Below are 19,702 nucleotides of genomic sequence, written 5' to 3' on the forward strand. Positions count from 1 at the left end.
ATCCTATGTAGTAGGTAAATTACAACGATACCAACTTTGAAACTTCCTACACATCTTCCCTTGTTTTAAATCGCGTGACAGCCTCACAACACCTTCTTACTCATAACAACATACTCAGCCCTAACCACCTTCCTCCGCATAACCCTATCAACAGGACTACACTCATCCCTCCCATACCCTAACTTCTCATACATCCTCTTCGCCCCCTCGTTCGCTACAAAGACCGTTAGCATCGTCTTCTCGATACTACAGGCCCGCGCGATGGCTTCGACAAACGTCATCAGCCGGGACCCGAGACCCTGGCTGCGTAGAGTGCGGGAGAGGTGGATTTCGTAGATGTAGAGTACGGCGCGGTCTTGGTGTGGGGGGTCGTCCCAGGTGAACATGAAGGAGATGAAGCCGAGGATGGGGGGGTTGGGGGATGCTGGTTGTGGGGGAGGGGTGGGGGTGGAGGGGGAAGTGTAGGTTTGCGCGAGTTGTTCGAGGTCGTCTAGTTTTGCATGCTGTTGGGGTGATGGATCCAGCTTCCGTCTTTTGGAACTACTTGTTTCTTCATCGCTAGGCTGTGTGTTTTGTGAGCGCGTGGCTTGCTCGGCTTGATGTTGTTGGTCTTTGTGGTCAGATGCAGACACTGTGTTTGTATTTGCTTGGCGGACGAGTAGGTATATCATGTCCTTGTCCATCATTTCTTCTCGCTTCTTGCGCGTGTTCCAGCCGATTCTTGAGGCGCGGTAGTCGGCTCCGGATGTTTGCTCGACGAGGTCGATGCAGGCTTGGAGGTCCTCTTCTTTGAGCTGGGTGGCTGAGGTTACGAGATCGAATTTTAGTGGGAATGGTTGGTTTGGTGACTCGTAGGATGTGAAGCCGACAAGTTTGTCTTCGAATAGCATTTTTACTGTAAGTGTACGTTGGACGGCGTGAGGCATGTTGATTGTTTAGGGCCTGTCAAGGCGAATTGGCGGAGAAGAACTTGGATTTTCTGATCCAGTAGAAGGTTGGTGGCTTGGATGGTAATTTCCTGATTGAACCGCCCGAACAATTATTTCATTCAACTGCGCTGTATTAACAAAGGTGAATGGTTTGCGATTGGCCCCTGTGCGTGTATCGCTGGTGGGGTGATGGCGCGTTGTGGGGAACGCGTCGCGGGGCTGGTCATCATTCTGATTTGAAGTCTACGTAGTACAAAGTAAACCGGAAGGCGGTAATTGGCCAACTTCTATGGAATACTGAATTCTTTGATATCTATCACGCTATCTACGATCACGTATTCTATGACCAGCAAGCCTAGCTACGCGTCGCCATCCGATCTCGAGTGCGAGTCGTTGTCTGCCGCGGTCCCACGTCGGCGTCGTCGCGGATCTAGCGCCACCACGGTCTAGTTCATCTCTTTACGTCAGTCTGCATCAGTGTGAAGAGCCTCGTTCATCCTTACCAAACCCCATTTTCGTCAGTGTTCCTGCATCTTCAAGTACAGGCAAATTGTGTTTGTCGGATCGCATCGAGGCATGCTGCGACAATATGCGACAGTAGCGTCCAAGCCTCTTTCTCGGCTAGGCGCTCGAGGGAAAAGTCCTGTTAGCCTCGACCACGTACGTGATACTTGCATGTTCGTAAGAGCGAATCGAGACGGGCTGACTTCCACGCAGTTCATTCAGCGACAGCGCGTGCTGGCATTGTGGCGAGACATTGTTCGGAGTACAGCCAACATCCCCGATGAAGCGGCAAGGAAGGACATGCGACAGTTTGCAAGATCGGAGTTTGAACAGCATCGTCGAGTGACTGACCTAGTACGCAAACAATCATGGATTGATATGTATCCTAGCTAATCGCTCTGTAGGGCCACATTCGATACCTGATTTCCGTATGTTTCTTCACAGCATCACAGCGCCTATTCAGTCTACTAACTCGATCGCAGCATGGAAAAACGCAATTCCAGGCAATGAGAGACACTCTTATTAACTCTGGTATACTCACTGAATAAAATCTATTTCATACATCGTTCCTGCAGCTGTCTTCGTGCTCTATGTTGAACTATGTTTTCATTGGTCAATTCTTCGAGGGGCATTCGTTTAGCGCCTCCAACACTAGCATCAAGCACCTCAACACCGTCTTACTCTATTCCACTTTTTTACACTTGTAACACTATTTTGACTTACACCCAACCTTTGAGGTGTTTCAAATCTCCCATTCTGCACTGAGCACATATTTTTCATCACAAAAGGCCCCCTGAAATGGCACTTCCTTCAGAAACCTCGGTGTTGATCGTGGGCGCCGGCCCCGCAGGATTAGTCACTGCAAAGACATTAAAACAGGCCGGGTACACTGTCACCGTTTATGAGAGAGCCAAGCGGGTTGGAGGCATGTGGAGGGATGAGCGGGGAGGACTTGGCGATAAATGCAGCCCAGATATGCGAACAAACCTCAGCAGATTCACAGTGGCTCTTCCTGATCTTTCGTGGAAATCCGTTGACACAGACGCTCTGCAATCTGGTCCAAATGCACCATTCATGTTCCCAAAGGCTTGGCAAGCTGGGAAATACCTTGAGACTTACGCGGAGACTTTTGGAATCATTGAAAATATCATCCTCGGAACGCGTGTCGTCGATGCGCGTCTACAAGACAACCAGACTTGGAAGGTAACCAGTGACGATGGATCCGGAAGGCAGAGCACTATCACGTTCGACCGTCTCATCATCGCAAGTGGCTTCTTTGGCAAACCTTGCAAATCCTTTGATCCCTCGCCATCCAAGGACTTGCCAAATATTAAGCACTCTTCTCGTTTTCGCAATGTATCTGAGCTGAGTGGGCGGTCCGGAAAGATTGCTGTCATTGGAGGGGGCATCAGTGGCTCAGAAGCAGCATCACAAGCGGCCTTTCAGATTTCAAATGCACAGCATTCTCCTAGTAAAGAAAAGCCTGTTCATGCTGCAAGCACAGTCTATCATATCTTCAATAGGCCATTTTATTGCTTGCAGCGATATCTGCCTCAGAATCCGCAAGACAAAGAAGGAAAATTCAACCAAGCGCCAATATTTCTTCCCCTTGATCTCGTTCTCTACAATCTCTCACGGCGCGGCGATGGAGAGATAACAGCAGCCATCGCCACCGTCCCACCCGAGAAGGCAAAAAAAGGTCATGATTTTCTGAGGTCGAGTTTAGGAGGCGACCAGAGTGATTTCGGGTACCCGAAGCTGACATACGATGCGGAGCACATGCAACATCCTGGGTACACGGGTATCACGGATACGTATATGGAGTTTGTAAGAGATGGGACCATTGTACCAGTGCAGGGTTGGGTGGATAAGGTCAATCAGCAGTCGGACAGCGATCTTTTTGACATCGAGCTAAAACAGTACAAGCCGTGGTATCATTCTCCTGAGCAGGAGGCAGCTGTAAGCTGTTGCTCTTTCAAAAAAAAATTTCAGAATCACTGATGTTTTTTACTAGGGCACCAGCAAACTCACTAACGTGACTGGTATAATCGAAGCTACGGGTTACAAGACTGACCTAGACTGGCTTGACCCTCAAGTGAGGGAGCTGCTAAACGACAAAGACACACCACCAAATGCAAGAATACCATTCGTCCTCTCACGCGGCTCAATATTCGCAAACAAATTTCCCACTCTTGGCTTCGTTGGATTCTATGAAGGACCTTACTGGGGAGTAATGGAGACCCAAGCTCGTTTTCTCGCAGAAACCTGGGCCAAGCAGGAAATAACCACGCTTCTCGAATCTCCAGACCGTGAGATCTACAAGCCAGACGCTGCAAAGTACATGCGCGAAGCCATGAAGAAGGACCCCCTTCAAGTCCCGCAATTCTGGATGTCAGACTACGTCGGCCTGATTGAAGAATTCGCACGGGAAGCAGGTCTCTTACGCGACGACTCCGCCTTCGAAGGCAAACAAACCGGTCCTGCATTCCCCTCACGCTACCAAGGCGCAAACACTGGGCCCCAAGCCAAAGAAGTCGTCCAAGAAGTTGCCGAGCTGATCAAAGCATCCTCTGAAAACGCGCGCTTCGTCGCAGCCGCCGTCTTCACAGCCATGCAAGGCATCTGGAACATCCATCGCAAAATCGAATCCCGTACCAACACCCCGGGTGGTATCTTTACCGGCACAGCGTATTTCCATCCGCGCGACCCTACAGATCCCACACTCTACTCCGCAGAATATCTCTATGTTGAAAACGGCACCTTCACCATAGACAACGGTCTTTCCTTCCCCGCAACCCGACGCTACGTATACCGGTACTCGGAGGCCCGGGATAAAATCACCGCGTGGTTCGTTGGCGAGGACAACGAGAGCGTAAGCGCGCTGTTCAATACGTGGGAGTTTTATGCGCCAGAGGATGAGAATAGTGGGTGGATGGCAAAGGGGTATCATTGGTGTGATCCCGATACGTACAGGAATACGTGTGAGTTTCGGTTTAGAGGCGTTAGGATTGAGCGGTTTATGGTGAGGTACGAAGTGCAGGGCCCGAAGAAGGATTATCAGCATGAGAGTTGGTATGAGAGGCCTAGGGCGGAGGATTTGAAAAGGGGGGGTACGTGATATAGCAGTGGTATTTCAAAGTGGTTGATTGGAAAGGGGTATCATATTCTACTTGTTGTCGTTTCTATCGTACAATGTTTTTTCGAGCACAAGGGGAGTTTAGTATTCTGCGCCTCCATTTGCAAGCGTACTGGGATGTGTAGGTGGTCCGTCTCTGCCAACACTGCTCAAGTCCGCGAGGAGAATCTTGAGATGATTCTGTCGATTTTGGTTACTGCTCCAGGTGACGGCTTGGGAATAGTACAAGATATCCCACGCCTCATCACTAATGTTTTGTAGGAAAGTTGGTAACGAGCGCGCTTTCTGGTACGAGCGCCAAAGTATACGTCTGATGTCGTCGTTGGCGCCAATGTACGCGAACTGGATTGCTTGATTGAAGGACTTGAGGGCAGGCGAGATATTGAATGGGGGTGGGAGGTGGACGCAAAGGCGGTCGAGAGCAGCACTATGTTCTGGATCCTCGCGAGCCATGACCATGCGTTCCTTGAGTGTAGCAGTGCGACTGTCATCGAGCTCGTATGGATCTGGCGCCGTCTCGTGCGCAAGAGTTGTCAAGTCGCCTGGTTGCGGCTTGTGCTCTGAGATGAGTTTTTGGATATACATGAGTTTCTCCATAAGTTTAGGATCTTCCATGATTTTGTCGACCTTGGCTTGTAGCTCGGCAGGTACTTCTTCCTCCTCCTCTTCCATCTGTGGGGGCTGCGATGCTTTGGATAGAGCAAGCTTCTTTAGTTCTTCAGCCAGTTCTTCGGGATCCATTTCGCGTTCAAAGACGCCTTCTTGATCTTGTGTACCTGTTGGGTCCTCCCTGAGTGCTGCGTCGAGTTCGGCCTCGAGGTTGGAGTCGCCACCCAGTGACTTCATGACATCGCGCATCTGATGCAAAAGTTTGTCTACATCCTGCATGTCTTCTGGTGTTGGCATGGCAAGGTCGTCATCTGGCTTTTCGGCTTCGACGATGGCATCACTGGTGTTTCTCTGGTATTGCTCCCACTCTTCCTCTAGTTCCGCATCGTCTACATCTTGGTCCAGTGCAGCAATTTTCTTCTTCATGGCCTCATTGCCTTCTAGCTTAGCCATAGCCTTTTGCAGTATTTGTTGGAACTCGGGGCTGTCAATGTCCTCCATTTCCGGCATCTTATCAATGACTTCTTGTAAGTCTGCCTTTGCATCGCCAATGTCTGGGTCGTCGATGAGTTCTTGTATGGCCTCGTGTGTGGCCATTCGAAGACCCGCATTAAACTCTTTGCTGCTTGCTTCAGCCTCGAGTGCATCTTCTTCATCCATGGCTTCAAGCTCTTCCTTGGATTTGATGCTCTGTTTGATATCCTTCAGCTCTTCAGTCAACTCGGCGAAGTTTGGGTTCGAGAGGAGGCTGTCGATGAGGCGCCGGTTCAGTTTGGCATCGTCGTAGTCGGGGTTCCTTTGTGACTCTTCTATCATAGTATACATCTCTTTGTCCTTCTTGCGGTCCTCAACAGTTGCTATGCGCTCAATGAGGCGCTGAGGCGTGCCCTTGTCCAAATCTTGTTCGTACCAATTGATGACGGGGAGATCGTCACGCTCCAGTTCGGCGTCGGATAATGGGCGCATTGCTTTATCCATCCTTTCGTCGTCATCGAATATGGATCGCGAGCCCTTGATACGCTCCAGTACCGATGGGCTTGGTTCTACGTCGACATTGTGGCGTGCTTTTTCATCTTTGGTGGCTTTGGAGCGTTTTCCACGAAGAAACTGGGCTGGTAATGGACGGGCGAGTGGACACCTTCTAGGCTGCGGCCGCGAGAGGGCTCGAATCAACGCCTTTGAAGGAACATATGCTCGTGAAGGCGCCATGACTGTGACCAGTCTTGACTGGGATGACGATGTCAATCAGTGTCTTGGAGATTTTTGGGCATGGCTGCAAACAATGCAAACATTCTCTTGGCACCTCCGAGAACTCCGCAGACAGCGCTAGGCCTATTCGGGTCTCTCTCCTACATTCTATTCACAATTGTTCACTGCAACACTGTTTGAGGCTTTTTAACGCCGTATCTTGGCCTATTTATCAACAATCAAATCGTTTCTTTTTTAATTCTATATGCTATTGGAATATAACTTGCATGAATAACTTGGGTCGTACCAGCCACCACTAAGGAGTCTTCCATACCTAACACCTGCCTCAATGAGATGCCTTTCTCCACTCGCTGATAAGACACTTCTCTTCCTAATCTCTACTGCAAAGTATAATAGATGCTGTCAAAGCAACAATCAAAGCCACGGCCGATGATGTAGGCAGTTCACCCTTTACTAAAATCTTCTCAAACTGGTCTGCTTCAACTGTAGCGGGTGCCACATTCTCCTCACTGCTCGTGGTTGAGTAAACATTTTGTGGTTCGTGGCATTCCATACCGTTTGATACATCCAAAATGGTGAGTATCGCCAGGAGGAAAGGAAGGTAGCGCATGATGAAGAGTGAGTTGGTTATGATAAACAAGGGTGATTGAGGCAAGGGTAGATGATGAATGCAAGAATACGGAAAAAGATGGAAACATAGATATAGAGATCTCTTGATACATTGTCGAGCTACCATGAGTACCTTTATAATTCAACTCCCGACATTTGTAATTCACAGAGTTGAAGCGTATAGTGACCTATCTATGGTGAATTGTAACATTGTATACAGTGACGGGCCCTGTGACGGTAGGACACTATGAACCTGCTGCTCTGTCGCGAAACAGTACACTCCATGCATAATTTGACTTGAGTGAAAGATCGGTCAGGTTTACAGTCATGCAGCGAAAGCTCTCGTGTACCATATTGCGATGGCTATGTCGGCACAGAGTAGCACTTGGAAATAGTATCTTGTTTGATAGCGATTGGAAAACGATCCCCCCAATGGCACAAAGATTTGCCATCGTTCTAAGTATGTGGGCCTTTGTAAGCCGAATAGTGTATGTCGTAAGTCACGCCATATGATGGCGCATTGGTCGCCCCTCTCTTATTTTGTGTTTCGAATTCCCGATGGCTTCAAAACCATAGGTAAAATACATGGGCATACATTGAAACTTTTCGAAATATGTCCATACATACAGCTGGCTTGTGTGATGAGTTTCACATACCATTGGGCTTCGATACATCGCTCATTGTAGCGCACGTAGTGAGGGAGGTTGGTGGGGAGCACCTCTTCCGCTCACAAGGCCCGTTTCTTCGATTACATGACGCAGTATGACAAGCACTGCAAACAAGTGCTGACTGTACCGGAATTTTCCGCCTGCGTAGGCTGCACAATCCTAAGGCATGGGTTTAAAGTTCTGATGGCTCCTCAGTCTTGCGTACACCCTAGCAGCTAGCATGTATGAAGCTCTCCCTTCGTACCCATGGACACTGTGCCGCAACCAACAGCCGAACTCGATCACTCAATGTACTACAAGCTCTCTTATATCTCCCGCTACCCTGTGGTTTGATTGAGATCATGATACGATCTCAAATGAAGACTACTGCGAGAAAAGGACTATATAGTTCACAGGCACACGATCAAGAGAACAAAGTGCACTAACGACATAAGAATATTCTTAGTAAGATCATCATGCTACCCCTGCTCATCCATGGGCTACTGAATACTATTTTTAGTTCACGAGTATGTCATTACTGTATTTACATTCGAAGGTTGCATTTACTCTTGAAAGTGTATACGCGCCTCAGATGCTTTGCGGGCAACAGAATTGGAGAGCGACGCGTGCAGAACAAACTACACGATGAACATTATAGGTATTGGCAGATAGTTTATTTTCCTGACGAGAAGGCGCAAGTATGAAGCGCCGTGCTGCTAACTACTTGCACCAATCATGCCTCCTGATACCAGTACTAGTCCTTACAGAGTTTCTTCCCCGCTATTGAGCTTTGGACGTTGCAAGTTCCACTCTTGCTTGATCCATTACCCATGTGCCTGAACGATCAGTATGCCAATCACATGCTTATGTACCCGGCTCACCCCTCACCTTTTCAAGCCAATTTTGTACTTGAAATAGCTTAGCAACATCTGTTTTTGTCGGACCTGCCTCTTCAGGCTTCACACTCTAAATTCGCATTCATGGAATCGACGTCATGCGATGATCTGCATATCGGATGGGTTACCACTCGGTGACAAGCTCCCGAGATCTTTGCAAGGATATACTCACGTGTGTTTTCAACGCTTGGCAATCCTGTGTGACGCGGATTAATACCACCAAGCAGAAAAGCGATAGTACGTTATGCGCAGGGGTGGATACAGTTATCGAATGCTCTAAATGAGCTCGATCCCGGAGAATAGCTCTCTTCAAGTATACTACACTAGCGCCTCCCCACCATCTTTTTGTCGATCCCTGCCCCGGCTATATTTTGCGGGTAAAGATTACGCCCGAACAGTCAGGAGTAGAAGTTTAAAATCTGGGTTCTCGATTTCAAGAGGCTGATTTGTGGTTTAATCTCGAGCTAGTTTGGTGTAATCGACCCTGCAATACACCACCCCTGGGTTATTGCAACGATGCGCTTTACTCGTGACCGCCTAAGATGCAGTCTTACGTTCCGTCAATGAGCTCCCAGCAAAGCGAAAAAACTATAAATATGGTGTGTTCTGGAATTTGCGCGGAGTTGCCATAGCGGATTGCATCACACATCTTCATAATGCGCCTTTTCACTGTCGCAGGTCTGAGCCTTTTGGCTTCAGTCGCGACCGCATCGCTGCAGATTGTACCAGGAGCCACGTGGACTGCAGTATGTTAATTTATCGGCACGGAGTCAACTTTGACTAAATTGTACCCAGACAAACATCGGCCAACATATCCAAGCTCATGGCGGGGGTATGATCAAAGATGGCGGAAAGTGGTATTGGTACGCCAAATGGTTTAACATTGTGCATACCCTGATCCGCGACTAACGGCTTCCAAGGGTTGGTGAAGACAAAACGAATGGCAGTGCTTTCCAGAACATCAACTGCTATTCATCGAGCAACCTTGTAGAATGGACTTATGAGGGCGCTATTCTTTCGCGCACCGCATCCGGCGACACGGGCCCCAACCGTGTCATCGAGCGACCAAAAGTAATCCACAACAAGAAAACCGGCAAATATCTGCTTTGGATGCACATCGACAGCTCGGATTACAAAGATGCAAAAATCGGTGTAGCGATTGGCGACACCGTTTGCGGAAAGTATACTTACCTGCGGAGTGAGAGACCACTTGGATTCGAGAGCCGAGACTCGGGCGTATTTGTCGATGATGATGGAAAGGGCTATTTACTGACAGAGGATGTACAACACCCCCTTATGGCTTCTAGATGTCTACATATTACTAACAAAGGTAGCGCGCAAACGGTCTTCGCATCAATGCCCTTTCGGACGACTATCTCAACGTCACAACAAACGTCTACAAATGGGCTGAAAAATACGAATCACCGGCTGTGATCAAGAGCAACGGTGTATACTTCATGTTCGCCTCTCAACTCACCGGCTGGAACCCCAACGACAACTACTACAGCACCGCAACCTCTCTTTCCGGCCCGTGGTCCGCATGGAAAAAGTTCGCAGACTCAGGATCCAACACGTACGCGTCTCAGACCACCTTTGTCCTTCCCGTCGGCAACAGCTTCATGTACATGGGCGACCGATGGCACAGCGAAAACCTCATGCGAAGCACATACATCTGGCTTCCACTGCAAATCTCCGGCACAACTGCCACCATGAAGAACGCGGTGAACTGGATTATCAATCCCAGCACTGGCGCCATGACTGCGGGGCCCACCGAAAACTCCTACGAGGGCGAATCCGCAACTCTGGCCGGCGGCGCACGCACAATCTCATGCTCTTCTTGCTCGGGTTCGCAATCAGCGGGGTACATTGGCGGTACATCATCTGGCGTTATCACGTTTGCTAATGCCCAGTCTTCGGCTACGACACGCACTACGCTTAGGATCAAGTATCTCAATGGTGATAGCACGCAGCGGTATGCGGATGTTACCGTCAATGGGAAGACGCAAAAGGTGGCGTTTGTTCCGCATGGTGGAGGCGATCCAGGTAGCTCGGTTGTGCATGTTGATTTGAACCAGGGCAGCAATCAGATTAAAATTGCAGGAAACAATGGAGGGTGGGGGCCTGATATTGATAGGGTGTTTGTGCCTGTCAATTAAGTAACGACATATGGTGCGGTACTCCACGAAAAAGATGCGTCTACGGAATAGAGTCAGGCTCGGGCTAAGGAAGTCAGAGATGTATATATAATTTAGCTGAGCCATAATTCTAACGAGATTTGGAGTCACATCTGCTCTTGAACATATTCACTGGTCATGTCTCTATTCTTTCTTCTTGATTTTCGAAAACATTTCTACAGATTGATGGATGTTTAACATGACGTGTATCTAATGGATATATTTGTTTAAATGACGAGCAGGCCCGCACTCGTCTAAGCACTCATAACTGGGTATTATGCACATGTAAAGGCATAGCAAAAGCGAAGAAAAAGATGTCTCAGCCGCAAAAATCGCTTATGCAGTGAAGCTCCTCGCCTTGACCGATCGCGCAGCAGCCTTGGCAGCCATTTTGGAAGTGACGAACTTGGCCGCCTCGTTCGCATTTGCGCCATACGACAGATGGGGTGGCAGGATGATAGCTTGACCCGCGCAGATAAGATCGCCAGGTGCACAGATAACCTTTGTGTTTGCAGCGGCGACTTTGCCGACGGCCTGGCCGTTGTCTGGGTCGCCGAAGATGACGGCGCTGGAGACAAAGGCAGAGTCGTCAGCGCTGAGCATGGCAGCTGCGTTGTGGACGAGTTGACCTCCCTGGCTTTGGGACTGTTAGTATACATCTCGATAATCTCATGAAACTATGAAAGACGAGAAGAAAGACTTACGAGTATCCTGCCATGACCAGTGTGGTGTCGGGGCACTTTGCCTTGACTTGTCCAACCATCTGCGCCATCAACTTGCTGCCACCTGCGTCACCGCCAACAAGAAAGCCAGGTACATCTGCTGGGTACTCGATACCCTGGACGGCTACGTCTCCGCCCATCATTGCGCCGACAGCACTGACGAAAGGTGGACCTGCGACGGTGCCCATGTTGCCGATCTCAGTAGTACCACGGGCGAAGAGAATGGTCATGGCTTTGCATGCACCTCCATTCTTGACGTCGTTTTGGGTGGATGATATAAGAGCGGCCGATGCGGCTGCCGGGAGAAGAAATAGGGCTGACTTCATGTTGATATTCGTGTGTATTGGATGATTGATATCGTAGAGTGGAATATGTATATTAAATACTAAATAATATTCAATGATTGAGGTAATTGAATAAGTGTTGCTCGCTAAGAAGAAGCTTAGATGAAGATGAGGCTCTGGTCTAATCTTCCACGGTCCATCCTCCCTTCTTATAAGATGGCCTGTTGCATCTACATTTGAAGCTGCCGAGGCAAATGCGATATTCCAAGACTTTTCGACTCGTGTTATACAAGCAGACATGTTTCCAGTTGCCGTCCAAGAACTCATCAAACGTCATGCCGCTCTTCAAATAGCCCAGTCGATAGCTGCCAGTCTGTTCTTGAGACATATTCTAAGAGCTCTTCCCTGTCGATTGAGGCTCCCTGGAACTATCCTCAGTATGGAGCTGAGAGCGGTAGGACTACAGGTTGGCGGTTGTAGCGGCATCACTAGCGTGCTTTGCGGTATGTAATGCCGGAATATGGAGCGCCTTGTTTGTGTGATGTGTAGCATGGGTGGAGTAGGTAAAACAGGCAAAAGGTTAGCGGGCTCCACAAACTCGATCTCGTGTAGAATACGTGAGACCAATTGGCCAAATCTCATGGTCTTAGGGTCCAATTAACGCCGCCTCTAGCATGGCGGAATAGAGTATACTTGTACCAACTTTGGAAACTTCGCCAACCCTATATCAAGAAGACTTATCGGCTCCTAAGGAATCATTCAAGACTTTACGGCAGCATTGGCAACCTCGGCATGTGGCTAAAATAGTGCGCCACGCGACTGAGAGCTGTCGCGGGGGTCGTTCAACAGTAGCGGTTTCAGCCAGTCGTTCCACGTTTTCAGCTTTCGGATCAGATTGCGTTTTACAACAGAGTATGTGTACACAGTCACTCAGGTTCACGGAAGCATCAGCTTCCGAGAGTGATCTGCTGGCCTTGTTGGCGTAGTGGGGACCGTGTTTTGGATCTGCGAGGCTTGGTGAGCTTGTTCAGGCGACAAGGCTGCGGGTACCGCTGGACACGCGATCTTGTGTAAGATTGATGGTTCAGAGACACCAAGGTTTCGAGACATTGAAGTTGGAGGTTAGATCTAGTCTCATCTCAGAGGGCGGGTGAGCTGTGGTGCGATGCGGTGCGAAGCGATGCAATGATGTAATCGTACGCGGCTATTGATGAAGACAGAATAACAAACAGCCAAACACATCCACATTCATTGGATCTTCCAGATAGCTTACAAAGGAAAGAAAAGGTCGCATGTTTCCACGAAGGTTTTGGTATACATGCCTACGGGATATCGGCAATGATAGAAAGGCAAAAGGGCGTAATCGCCCGCTTTGGCTTCGGAGTAGAGGGCACCGTTTTATGCGCTAGTAGTGAGGAGAGGTCTAGCCTAAATAAGCAGGCATCCATCCCTTTCATACATTCCCTGATGAAGCCCAGTCAACACAGCTTTCTGGCACTTGAAAAGTAGCCTGCCATAGTTCGATAGCTTCTACATCAGTCTTCACTAGTTCTCTTCCTGGTTCAGTACTCTCTTCTTCGGTTTCTATTCCGATATTGCCAATCTCAGCCAATCTAGCCTTGTAATTGATGAAATCTCTCAGAATGAGCACCACTCCCCTATCCGTCTCTCGTCTCTCATAGATCATACTTTCTATGTGCGTGGTTTGCTTGTCGTCCCGAGGTTTCAGCATCTTCACCAACCCATAGCCATTTGCATTCTGCCAAAACTCGTATACGCATCCACCAGAGAAGATGCGGCTCATTGAGGATGAGTACAAGGCAGTTGTTTCATGAAAAATGCGGGGTTTTTGAGAGTTGCTGCCGTATTCTGAGAGGAATATTGGTATGGGGGTGCCGCTGAATCTGTGAAGCTACACCATGGGGTTAGACGGTGTGAACAATGTCAGGATAATCAAGGCCTACCAAATCATCATAAACGGGTTTAGTCACATTTGAAAGCTCCTTTAAGTCATAGCTTTTACACTGCGGTATGCATTAGTGCCTAAGATTCCTTTAACTCGTAAAATAACACTCACCGTCCAGAAATCAATCGAGGTCAGATCCTCTCCAGCAGTCAGATACTCCAGCACTTCCTGGTCCCTTTCACTGCTCGTGGCCGCATTGTATCCGATAGGGAGCATGCGTTGCCCACGAGCTTTGTTTTGGATTTTCATGTGCTTCTTCAGATCTCGCACGACGGCTTTGAGAACAGCTGCTGCGGGCAGTGTAACATCATTGTTGATCACTTCGTTGCCAGACAAAATGCCCAGCGTATTCGGAAAGCTAGCCATTATGTTTACTGTTTTGAAGAATGATGCCATGGTGACGGGGTTGTAGGACTTGATTGGAGCCAGACGGCTAATGGGATTCGATGGTGTTGAGACAGCCTTAATGGAAGCATATATAGTCAGTTCAATATGCATGTAGCGAAACAAAAAGATTATGCATACGGTGAGAACGTATATCCCTACTTCTTCAAGTAGTTTCATGGCCTGGGCATGGTCTTTTGTATTGTCGATGAAATCTTAACATACAAGTCAGCTTCGTTACTATTCTAGTTGCCGGTGCGCCTACAAACAAAGAGTGTGTTTAGCCCGAGCTCCTTGAAGAGAAGAATATCTTCTCGGAGTTCCGCTAAGCGATCGTCCGAGATGGGGTCAAGTGTAGAACGCACTTGGTATGCAACGCCTCTTACGAAAAACTTTACCCTTAATATTAGATTTAGTGACATCGAGCGTCAACGAGGCGAAACTTACTCGATCATCACCCTTCCAGAAGAAACGCCCACAAATGCGTACAGGAGGACAGGCGATACTGGCGCTCATGTTCAACAGATATACGACGGGTTAGCTAAACCAAAGTTGATTGATCAGAGTGATTGAAGGCGGAATTACCCAATGATCCAAAAGATAGACGGGTGAGAATAAGGCATGAGACCCAGTAGTGTATGGATGTAAAGGGGATGCGAAACGCTGCTTACTATGCACTAGGCGTTGTTTCCCTATGATGTCATGAATACTTCTATTCGCATGCCATATCTTTCGTGCGTGCCTCAGAACCCAAATCAATCTCGAGCTATGCCTCGTCTACATTATATAACGCCAGATTGGCAAACCAAGCCGCTCATGTACCACGCATCTTAAACATTAAAGTATACTTTTCTCTCAATACATAGTACAGTTGATGACTTTAAACTTGCTCACTCCCTTCGAATGAATTCAGATATTTCTTCCGCGTCTCTAACCCTATAATCGCTTAAATAACTCTAAACTGTAGATTTTAATGATAAACTAGGGTTATACAAGAGTTCTGCAAGTTCGCTTGCACCCCGCACTAAAAAGATACCCCTTGGCCGCTAATTCCGCATCAGGTGTTGGATACTCGGAGCCTCTTAACCCGCTCGTCGCTGCCTGGCACATGACTCATGTGCTTGCGCCCTTTGAACGTGGGTCAAATCCCGTGACGACAGCCTTATTAACGCCTCACACCCAAGCATCTGTATTAAGAAATTTCGATTTCCTATCCATCAAACTACAGCGTAGTCCGCTCAAATATTCCAATATGCCACTAGAAGTCCATCGCATCACGTCGCCAGACGACTTGGAAACTTTCGCAAGAATCCAGATTCTTGCCTTCGCAAGTGGGGGCGGCATAGCCTCTTTGCTCAGTCACGGACCCATGACCGAGGAACACGTCAAGAAATATACAGAGAGGCATGTCAAATCCTGGCGCGATGAGAAAGATGTTTTCTATCTCAAAGTGGTGGATACGGATGTCGACGGCGGCAAGATGATTGCTGGTGCAAAGTGGCGCATCTCCGAGAAAGAGAAGACGGAAGAGGAGGCGCAAAAGATGTACCCGACTCCTGAAGGAGACGATCTGAACAACCAGGCGCTAGTAGATTTCATGGCCTTTTTGAATAGGGCAAGGAAACAATATGTGAATACCAAACCTATTTGCTGTAAGTCGGCATCCATCGCAAGTCCAAGAGAAACTACGTACGCTAATCCCAATCAGTCCTACAAATCCTGGTAACAGATCCGGAGCATCACCGCAAAGGCGCAGGGTCTATGTTGCTGAAATGGGGTCTCAGCAAAGCTGACGAACTCGGTCTTCCGGGTTTCTTGGAGGCTTCGCCTATGGGTAAGCCACTGTATGAGAGGATGGGGTTTAGGACTCAGGAAACTGTGGTATTTGACTTGACGAAGTACGGGGCGGAGGGTGAGGACACAAACACGATTATGATCAGGGAACCATTACCAACCAAGGCGTAAGATGATAATGTGGAGGATACTATGAGTTATTTGCCAGAGCCTCTGTCGCACTGGCGAGTCATTAAAAATCCTCTATAATGAAATACACATTCAAAACGGAGACTCATTACTACGATGGCTGTTACTCATCAGACGATGATTACCTGACACACACAGCTACGTGTCTCTCCCGTAGTTTCCCAAGTCTCCTGGCAAACTCCAGTTTCGCATCTCTTTGACCAGGCATCGTCCAGTCCGCCAATTTCTCTAACTGCATCTCAGATAGCTCGCTCATAGTCTCCAGCACACTAAAGAACCGCTCCACCGTCTCCTTACTCTCCTCATAGTGTTGTTCAACCAGCACAGGCCGTATCACAACAAGAGACCTAATCTCCGCCGCTGCCTTTCCCACCAAAGAGAAAAAAACAACGGCACTGTGTATGCCGAAAAATCCGAGCTGAAACGTTGCGCACAGGTAGGAAAGCGTTTCAGCGCGGATCTGGCGACACATGCGAAAGATGGGGAGATGAAGTATCGTTGCGCCAAAATGTTCGGGCTTGTTACAGTTTACTAAGAGGATGGAGCCCATGTTGGGGTAGATGGTGTAGGCGTAGATTTGGTTGCGCAGCTCGCCTGGTAGATGGAGGAATGTGGCGCGGGCCGCTCTAGTAGGCTTCAGTGCGATTAGCAAATCTGCGCGTGTCAACATTTGGTGCAACGAACGTTTTGAGACCCTGGTCTTTCTTCTTTGCGTTTGGTTTGAAGCCATTTCTTGATTTTCATTTTGGCTGAATTACGGTGGAATGGGCCTGGTGTTGCTGTCGTTATAAAGGGTGCTATTGGTGGGCGCTTTGCCTGATTAGGACAGTTGCCTTGATCATCACCCAAGGTTTAGTAGTGGGAAGTGATTCGGGGTCTCATCGATGATAACTTCATCACACCCTTCTTCATACAATCGAGCTTCGGCGATGTTTGCGAAATTGAGGGCTCATGTTCGACATTCATCTTGCAGCCTTCCCTGTCCTGATGTCCCACGTTGACTTGCGATATCTTAGGCTCGGCTCGTAAGTTACGTTGCATCTTGCATGTAATTCGCAGCATCTGAGCTCACAGACATGTGGTCACGTTTAACCAAAACAAAACGCTGTATTAAGAAAAATCTATGTACATCAGAGAGTTACTAATACTCATTCATCCTCATCCTCCTTTTTCCGCTGACGATTAAGCTCATCAATTACCTTCTTACCACATGCCAATACCTCCATCGTCCGACTTTTGTTGTCATGATCCCTCGTCTCAGGAACCAAGAAGTAAGTTGTCACTGCTCCAGCAAGCATGAACGCACTCATGACCTGCAGAACGTGTCCGAAATCCCGACGTTCCTCCCATTTGAGGTTGCCTCCGCCGCCGTCTTTGCCAGTTTGGAAGGCGTACGCGATGAAAATCTGCACAACCCATGATCCCAGCTTTCCAGCTGCTGCAGCTATGCCGTGACAAGTACATCTGTATCTTGTCGGGAATATCTCGGCAGGGATTATGAACGTGGTTACGTTTGGTCCGAGGTTGAAGGCAATGTGACTCAGCACATAGAGAATGATGAGTCCGGATCGGCTGTTGTCCAACAGCGTTGTCCATGCACTTCCAGTCACGATGAAGAGTACGAAAAGTACTACGAAGCCCCAGAACTGGATGACTTTTGGCGAGACGTACTTGACGATCTTGATCATCAAAAGGCCGCCGACGACTGTGCCGATGGAGACCATGACTAAAGTGTGTTTGCTGTTGCCGCTCAGGGTCGCATATACCGACTGCTTTCTATCGGGATTCTCTTCCCATATATGGCTGACGATTTTCGGCGATGAGAGTCCCAATCCGTAAACTGGCACGTTAGTGGTGGTTCAAATGCGCTATTTCGGCCCACTTACATGCAAAGTCAAGGAAAAGCCAGGCCAAAGATGTCCCCAAGAGGTAATGCCAGTTCTTCTCTGTGATGAAGAAGTTTCTAGCGTCTGCCCACGAAGCGAGTGGAGGAACGAAGTCAGGGTCACCAGGTAATGGCTGTGCCGACTGAGGCTCATGCGGACGGTTCCCTTCGTTGCTGTTACGGTGCTCAGATTCGTCATCGCTGTAGACGATCTCATCAGGCGGTATACCCGAGGAGGTAGATGAACGCCGTGACATTGGCCTGGCTGGAGCTGAATGTTGCACAATGTTCCGCATCTCGGCATCACCATTCTCTGGGTTTATCTCTGGCGCGCCAAAATAGTTTGCGGTATCTTCAAGAGTTTCCTTCGTATTCTGCAATATGTCCAGTGTGTACCTTGGACTTTCGGGGATCGTGAACCGGAAGGCAAGAGCAATGGTCGCCGGTATAACACCGATACCTATTACCAACCTCCAAAGTCGATCGATTGCGCGGAAGCATTCCAAGTCTTCATCCCGGCATGCTGGTAGTTCTTTCTCAATCCACGGTTTGTATGCTTCCACTGCTGCTAACGATAAGACATTGGCGAGCAACTGTCCAACAGGTTGAGCGAAGAAGACCCAGCTCAACATGCGTGCGCGGTGTTTTCGAGGTGCAAACTCAGCAGTGATAACCTAGATTCACAATTAATACATGTTCGTCCAGAAGAAAATACAGTACCATACCGCACTTAATGGATAGTCGGCACCAATGCCAACCCCTACCTGGTGTCAGTGTACTCTATTTTGCGTCAACAAGGTGTCTGCGTACCCATGATTGCCCGCCAGGTGATCAACCACCCTCCAATTGCCATACTGTTTTTCTCGCCGTTGGAGCTCATCAATAGCAGCATGGTGCCGACTATGATAATCACCAACTCGAGTCCGTACATTTTGCGTCTTCCAAGAAAGTCTGCGGCGATGCCAAATCCTATCTGTCCGAGCATCGTAGCAGCAAGTGTTGAACACATCATGGCAGTCTTGACTTCTGATGGTACATTTGGCATACCATTGTCGAGGTTACGCGGCCAGTACACATAGCCCAGCATTGGGGTAACAACATTCAGGGCGAACAGCCCGAATGCGTCGGTCAAGAAGCCTATGCCCGCGACTACAACCACCCAGATCTGAAAGGGCGCGGCATCGATCGTGGCCAGTGTCCATCGCCGCCGCCTTACTTCCTTACAGAAACGTCAGTCAAATGAATGAGATGACTCGACTTGATACCAAGACTTACAGGAATACCACTGCCTCCAGCTGTGAGGTCCTCTACACCGATTTGATGACCTTTGATTGGCCGCGTAATCCAATTGCGAAGACCCATGGTCACGTGGAGATGATCTCCAACAAGATGGTCTCACTATTCAAGTATGTCAGATAAAGAAAAGATCAGTTGTATGTTGCATCTGCAGCAAGTTCGGCTCATGACTGCCTTAATCATATCGCAGATGAGCAAAGCCTCAGCCACATTTACAGAGCATGCCGCACACAAATGACTAGATGTGTGCACTGCCCCATTTAACAAGGCAGACCGGTCAACGGAAAGATAGCCTACGTGGACCGACACTGCTCTCTCAGTTGCTACACTGGCGAGCAACCCGTTCCCGCTCGCCGAAGTCAGACTTGGTGGCGCTCATGGCTGTATCGAATCACGCTTAAGTCTGGATTAAGATGGCTAGGGTTCAGCGGTCACCACGAATGGAAAGGTGTATCGTTGCCTGCATTGC

The 19,702-nt window shown here is 48.7% G+C and overlaps 11 protein-coding genes across 11 annotated transcripts; 5 read left to right on the top strand and 6 right to left on the bottom strand.

The window, feature by feature from the left end:
* Positions 1 to 83: 83 nt before the first annotated feature.
* On the bottom strand, positions 84 to 926 carry COCVIDRAFT_98895 (hypothetical protein; the record flags this gene model as incomplete). The annotated part of the gene is made up of 3 exons (XM_014701280.1): positions 84 to 424; positions 545 to 558; positions 631 to 926. 3 exons carry the CDS (start codon positions 924 to 926, stop codon positions 84 to 86), a joined length of 651 nt encoding a protein of 216 aa, XP_014556766.1.
* A 579-nt stretch (positions 927 to 1,505) lies between these two features.
* Positions 1,506 to 1,981, top strand: COCVIDRAFT_26539 (hypothetical protein; the record flags this gene model as incomplete). Its single annotated transcript, XM_014701241.1, has 4 exons — positions 1,506 to 1,589; positions 1,647 to 1,787; positions 1,838 to 1,861; positions 1,916 to 1,981. 4 exons carry the CDS (start codon positions 1,506 to 1,508, stop codon positions 1,979 to 1,981), a joined length of 315 nt encoding a protein of 104 aa, XP_014556727.1.
* Positions 1,982 to 2,231: 250 nt separating this feature from the next.
* Positions 2,232 to 4,551, top strand: COCVIDRAFT_99066 (hypothetical protein; the record flags this gene model as incomplete). Its single annotated transcript, XM_014701281.1, has 2 exons — positions 2,232 to 3,392; positions 3,448 to 4,551. The coding sequence occupies 2 exons, from the start codon at positions 2,232 to 2,234 to the stop codon at positions 4,549 to 4,551; spliced, it is 2,265 nt and encodes a 754-aa protein (XP_014556767.1).
* Positions 4,552 to 4,650: 99 nt separating this feature from the next.
* Positions 4,651 to 6,387, bottom strand: COCVIDRAFT_98992 (hypothetical protein; the record flags this gene model as incomplete). The annotated part of the gene is made up of 1 exon (XM_014701282.1): positions 4,651 to 6,387. One exon carries the CDS (start codon positions 6,385 to 6,387, stop codon positions 4,651 to 4,653), a length of 1,737 nt encoding a protein of 578 aa, XP_014556768.1.
* Positions 6,388 to 7,694: 1,307 nt separating this feature from the next.
* Positions 7,695 to 7,883, top strand: COCVIDRAFT_98970 (hypothetical protein; the record flags this gene model as incomplete). The annotated part of the gene is made up of 1 exon (XM_014701283.1): positions 7,695 to 7,883. A coding segment is annotated over one exon (189 nt), but the record flags the coding sequence as incomplete, so codon positions are not given.
* Positions 7,884 to 9,195: 1,312 nt separating this feature from the next.
* COCVIDRAFT_37691 (carbohydrate-binding module family 35 protein) lies at positions 9,196 to 10,695 on the top strand (the record flags this gene model as incomplete). Its single annotated transcript, XM_014701284.1, has 4 exons — positions 9,196 to 9,285; positions 9,335 to 9,402; positions 9,460 to 9,820; positions 9,874 to 10,695. The coding sequence occupies 4 exons, from the start codon at positions 9,196 to 9,198 to the stop codon at positions 10,693 to 10,695; spliced, it is 1,341 nt and encodes a 446-aa protein (XP_014556770.1).
* Positions 10,696 to 11,049: 354 nt separating this feature from the next.
* Positions 11,050 to 11,761, bottom strand: COCVIDRAFT_98846 (carbohydrate esterase family 5 protein; the record flags this gene model as incomplete). The annotated part of the gene is made up of 2 exons (XM_014701285.1): positions 11,050 to 11,350; positions 11,418 to 11,761. The coding sequence occupies 2 exons, from the start codon at positions 11,759 to 11,761 to the stop codon at positions 11,050 to 11,052; spliced, it is 645 nt and encodes a 214-aa protein (XP_014556771.1).
* Positions 11,762 to 13,172: 1,411 nt separating this feature from the next.
* On the bottom strand, positions 13,173 to 14,585 carry COCVIDRAFT_37693 (glycoside hydrolase family 72 protein; the record flags this gene model as incomplete). Its single annotated transcript, XM_014701286.1, has 6 exons — positions 13,173 to 13,631; positions 13,684 to 13,743; positions 13,956 to 14,147; positions 14,211 to 14,284; positions 14,335 to 14,461; positions 14,517 to 14,585. 6 exons carry the CDS (start codon positions 14,583 to 14,585, stop codon positions 13,173 to 13,175), a joined length of 981 nt encoding a protein of 326 aa, XP_014556772.1.
* A 736-nt stretch (positions 14,586 to 15,321) lies between these two features.
* Positions 15,322 to 16,034, top strand: COCVIDRAFT_98955 (hypothetical protein; the record flags this gene model as incomplete). The annotated part of the gene is made up of 2 exons (XM_014701287.1): positions 15,322 to 15,721; positions 15,778 to 16,034. 2 exons carry the CDS (start codon positions 15,322 to 15,324, stop codon positions 16,032 to 16,034), a joined length of 657 nt encoding a protein of 218 aa, XP_014556773.1.
* A 139-nt stretch (positions 16,035 to 16,173) lies between these two features.
* COCVIDRAFT_37695 (hypothetical protein) lies at positions 16,174 to 16,796 on the bottom strand (the record flags this gene model as incomplete). The annotated part of the gene is made up of 2 exons (XM_014701288.1): positions 16,174 to 16,676; positions 16,730 to 16,796. The coding sequence occupies 2 exons, from the start codon at positions 16,794 to 16,796 to the stop codon at positions 16,174 to 16,176; spliced, it is 570 nt and encodes a 189-aa protein (XP_014556774.1).
* Positions 16,797 to 17,200: 404 nt separating this feature from the next.
* Positions 17,201 to 19,299, bottom strand: COCVIDRAFT_37696 (hypothetical protein; the record flags this gene model as incomplete). Its single annotated transcript, XM_014701289.1, has 5 exons — positions 17,201 to 17,892; positions 17,939 to 18,611; positions 18,663 to 18,697; positions 18,748 to 19,156; positions 19,213 to 19,299. The coding sequence occupies 5 exons, from the start codon at positions 19,297 to 19,299 to the stop codon at positions 17,201 to 17,203; spliced, it is 1,896 nt and encodes a 631-aa protein (XP_014556775.1).
* Between the last annotated feature and the right edge of the window lie 403 nt (positions 19,300 to 19,702).

This window comes from Bipolaris victoriae (assembly GCF_000527765.1).
Source record: "Bipolaris victoriae FI3 unplaced genomic scaffold scaffold_41, whole genome shotgun sequence".
Taxonomy (NCBI): Eukaryota; Fungi; Ascomycota; class Dothideomycetes; order Pleosporales; family Pleosporaceae; genus Bipolaris; species Bipolaris victoriae.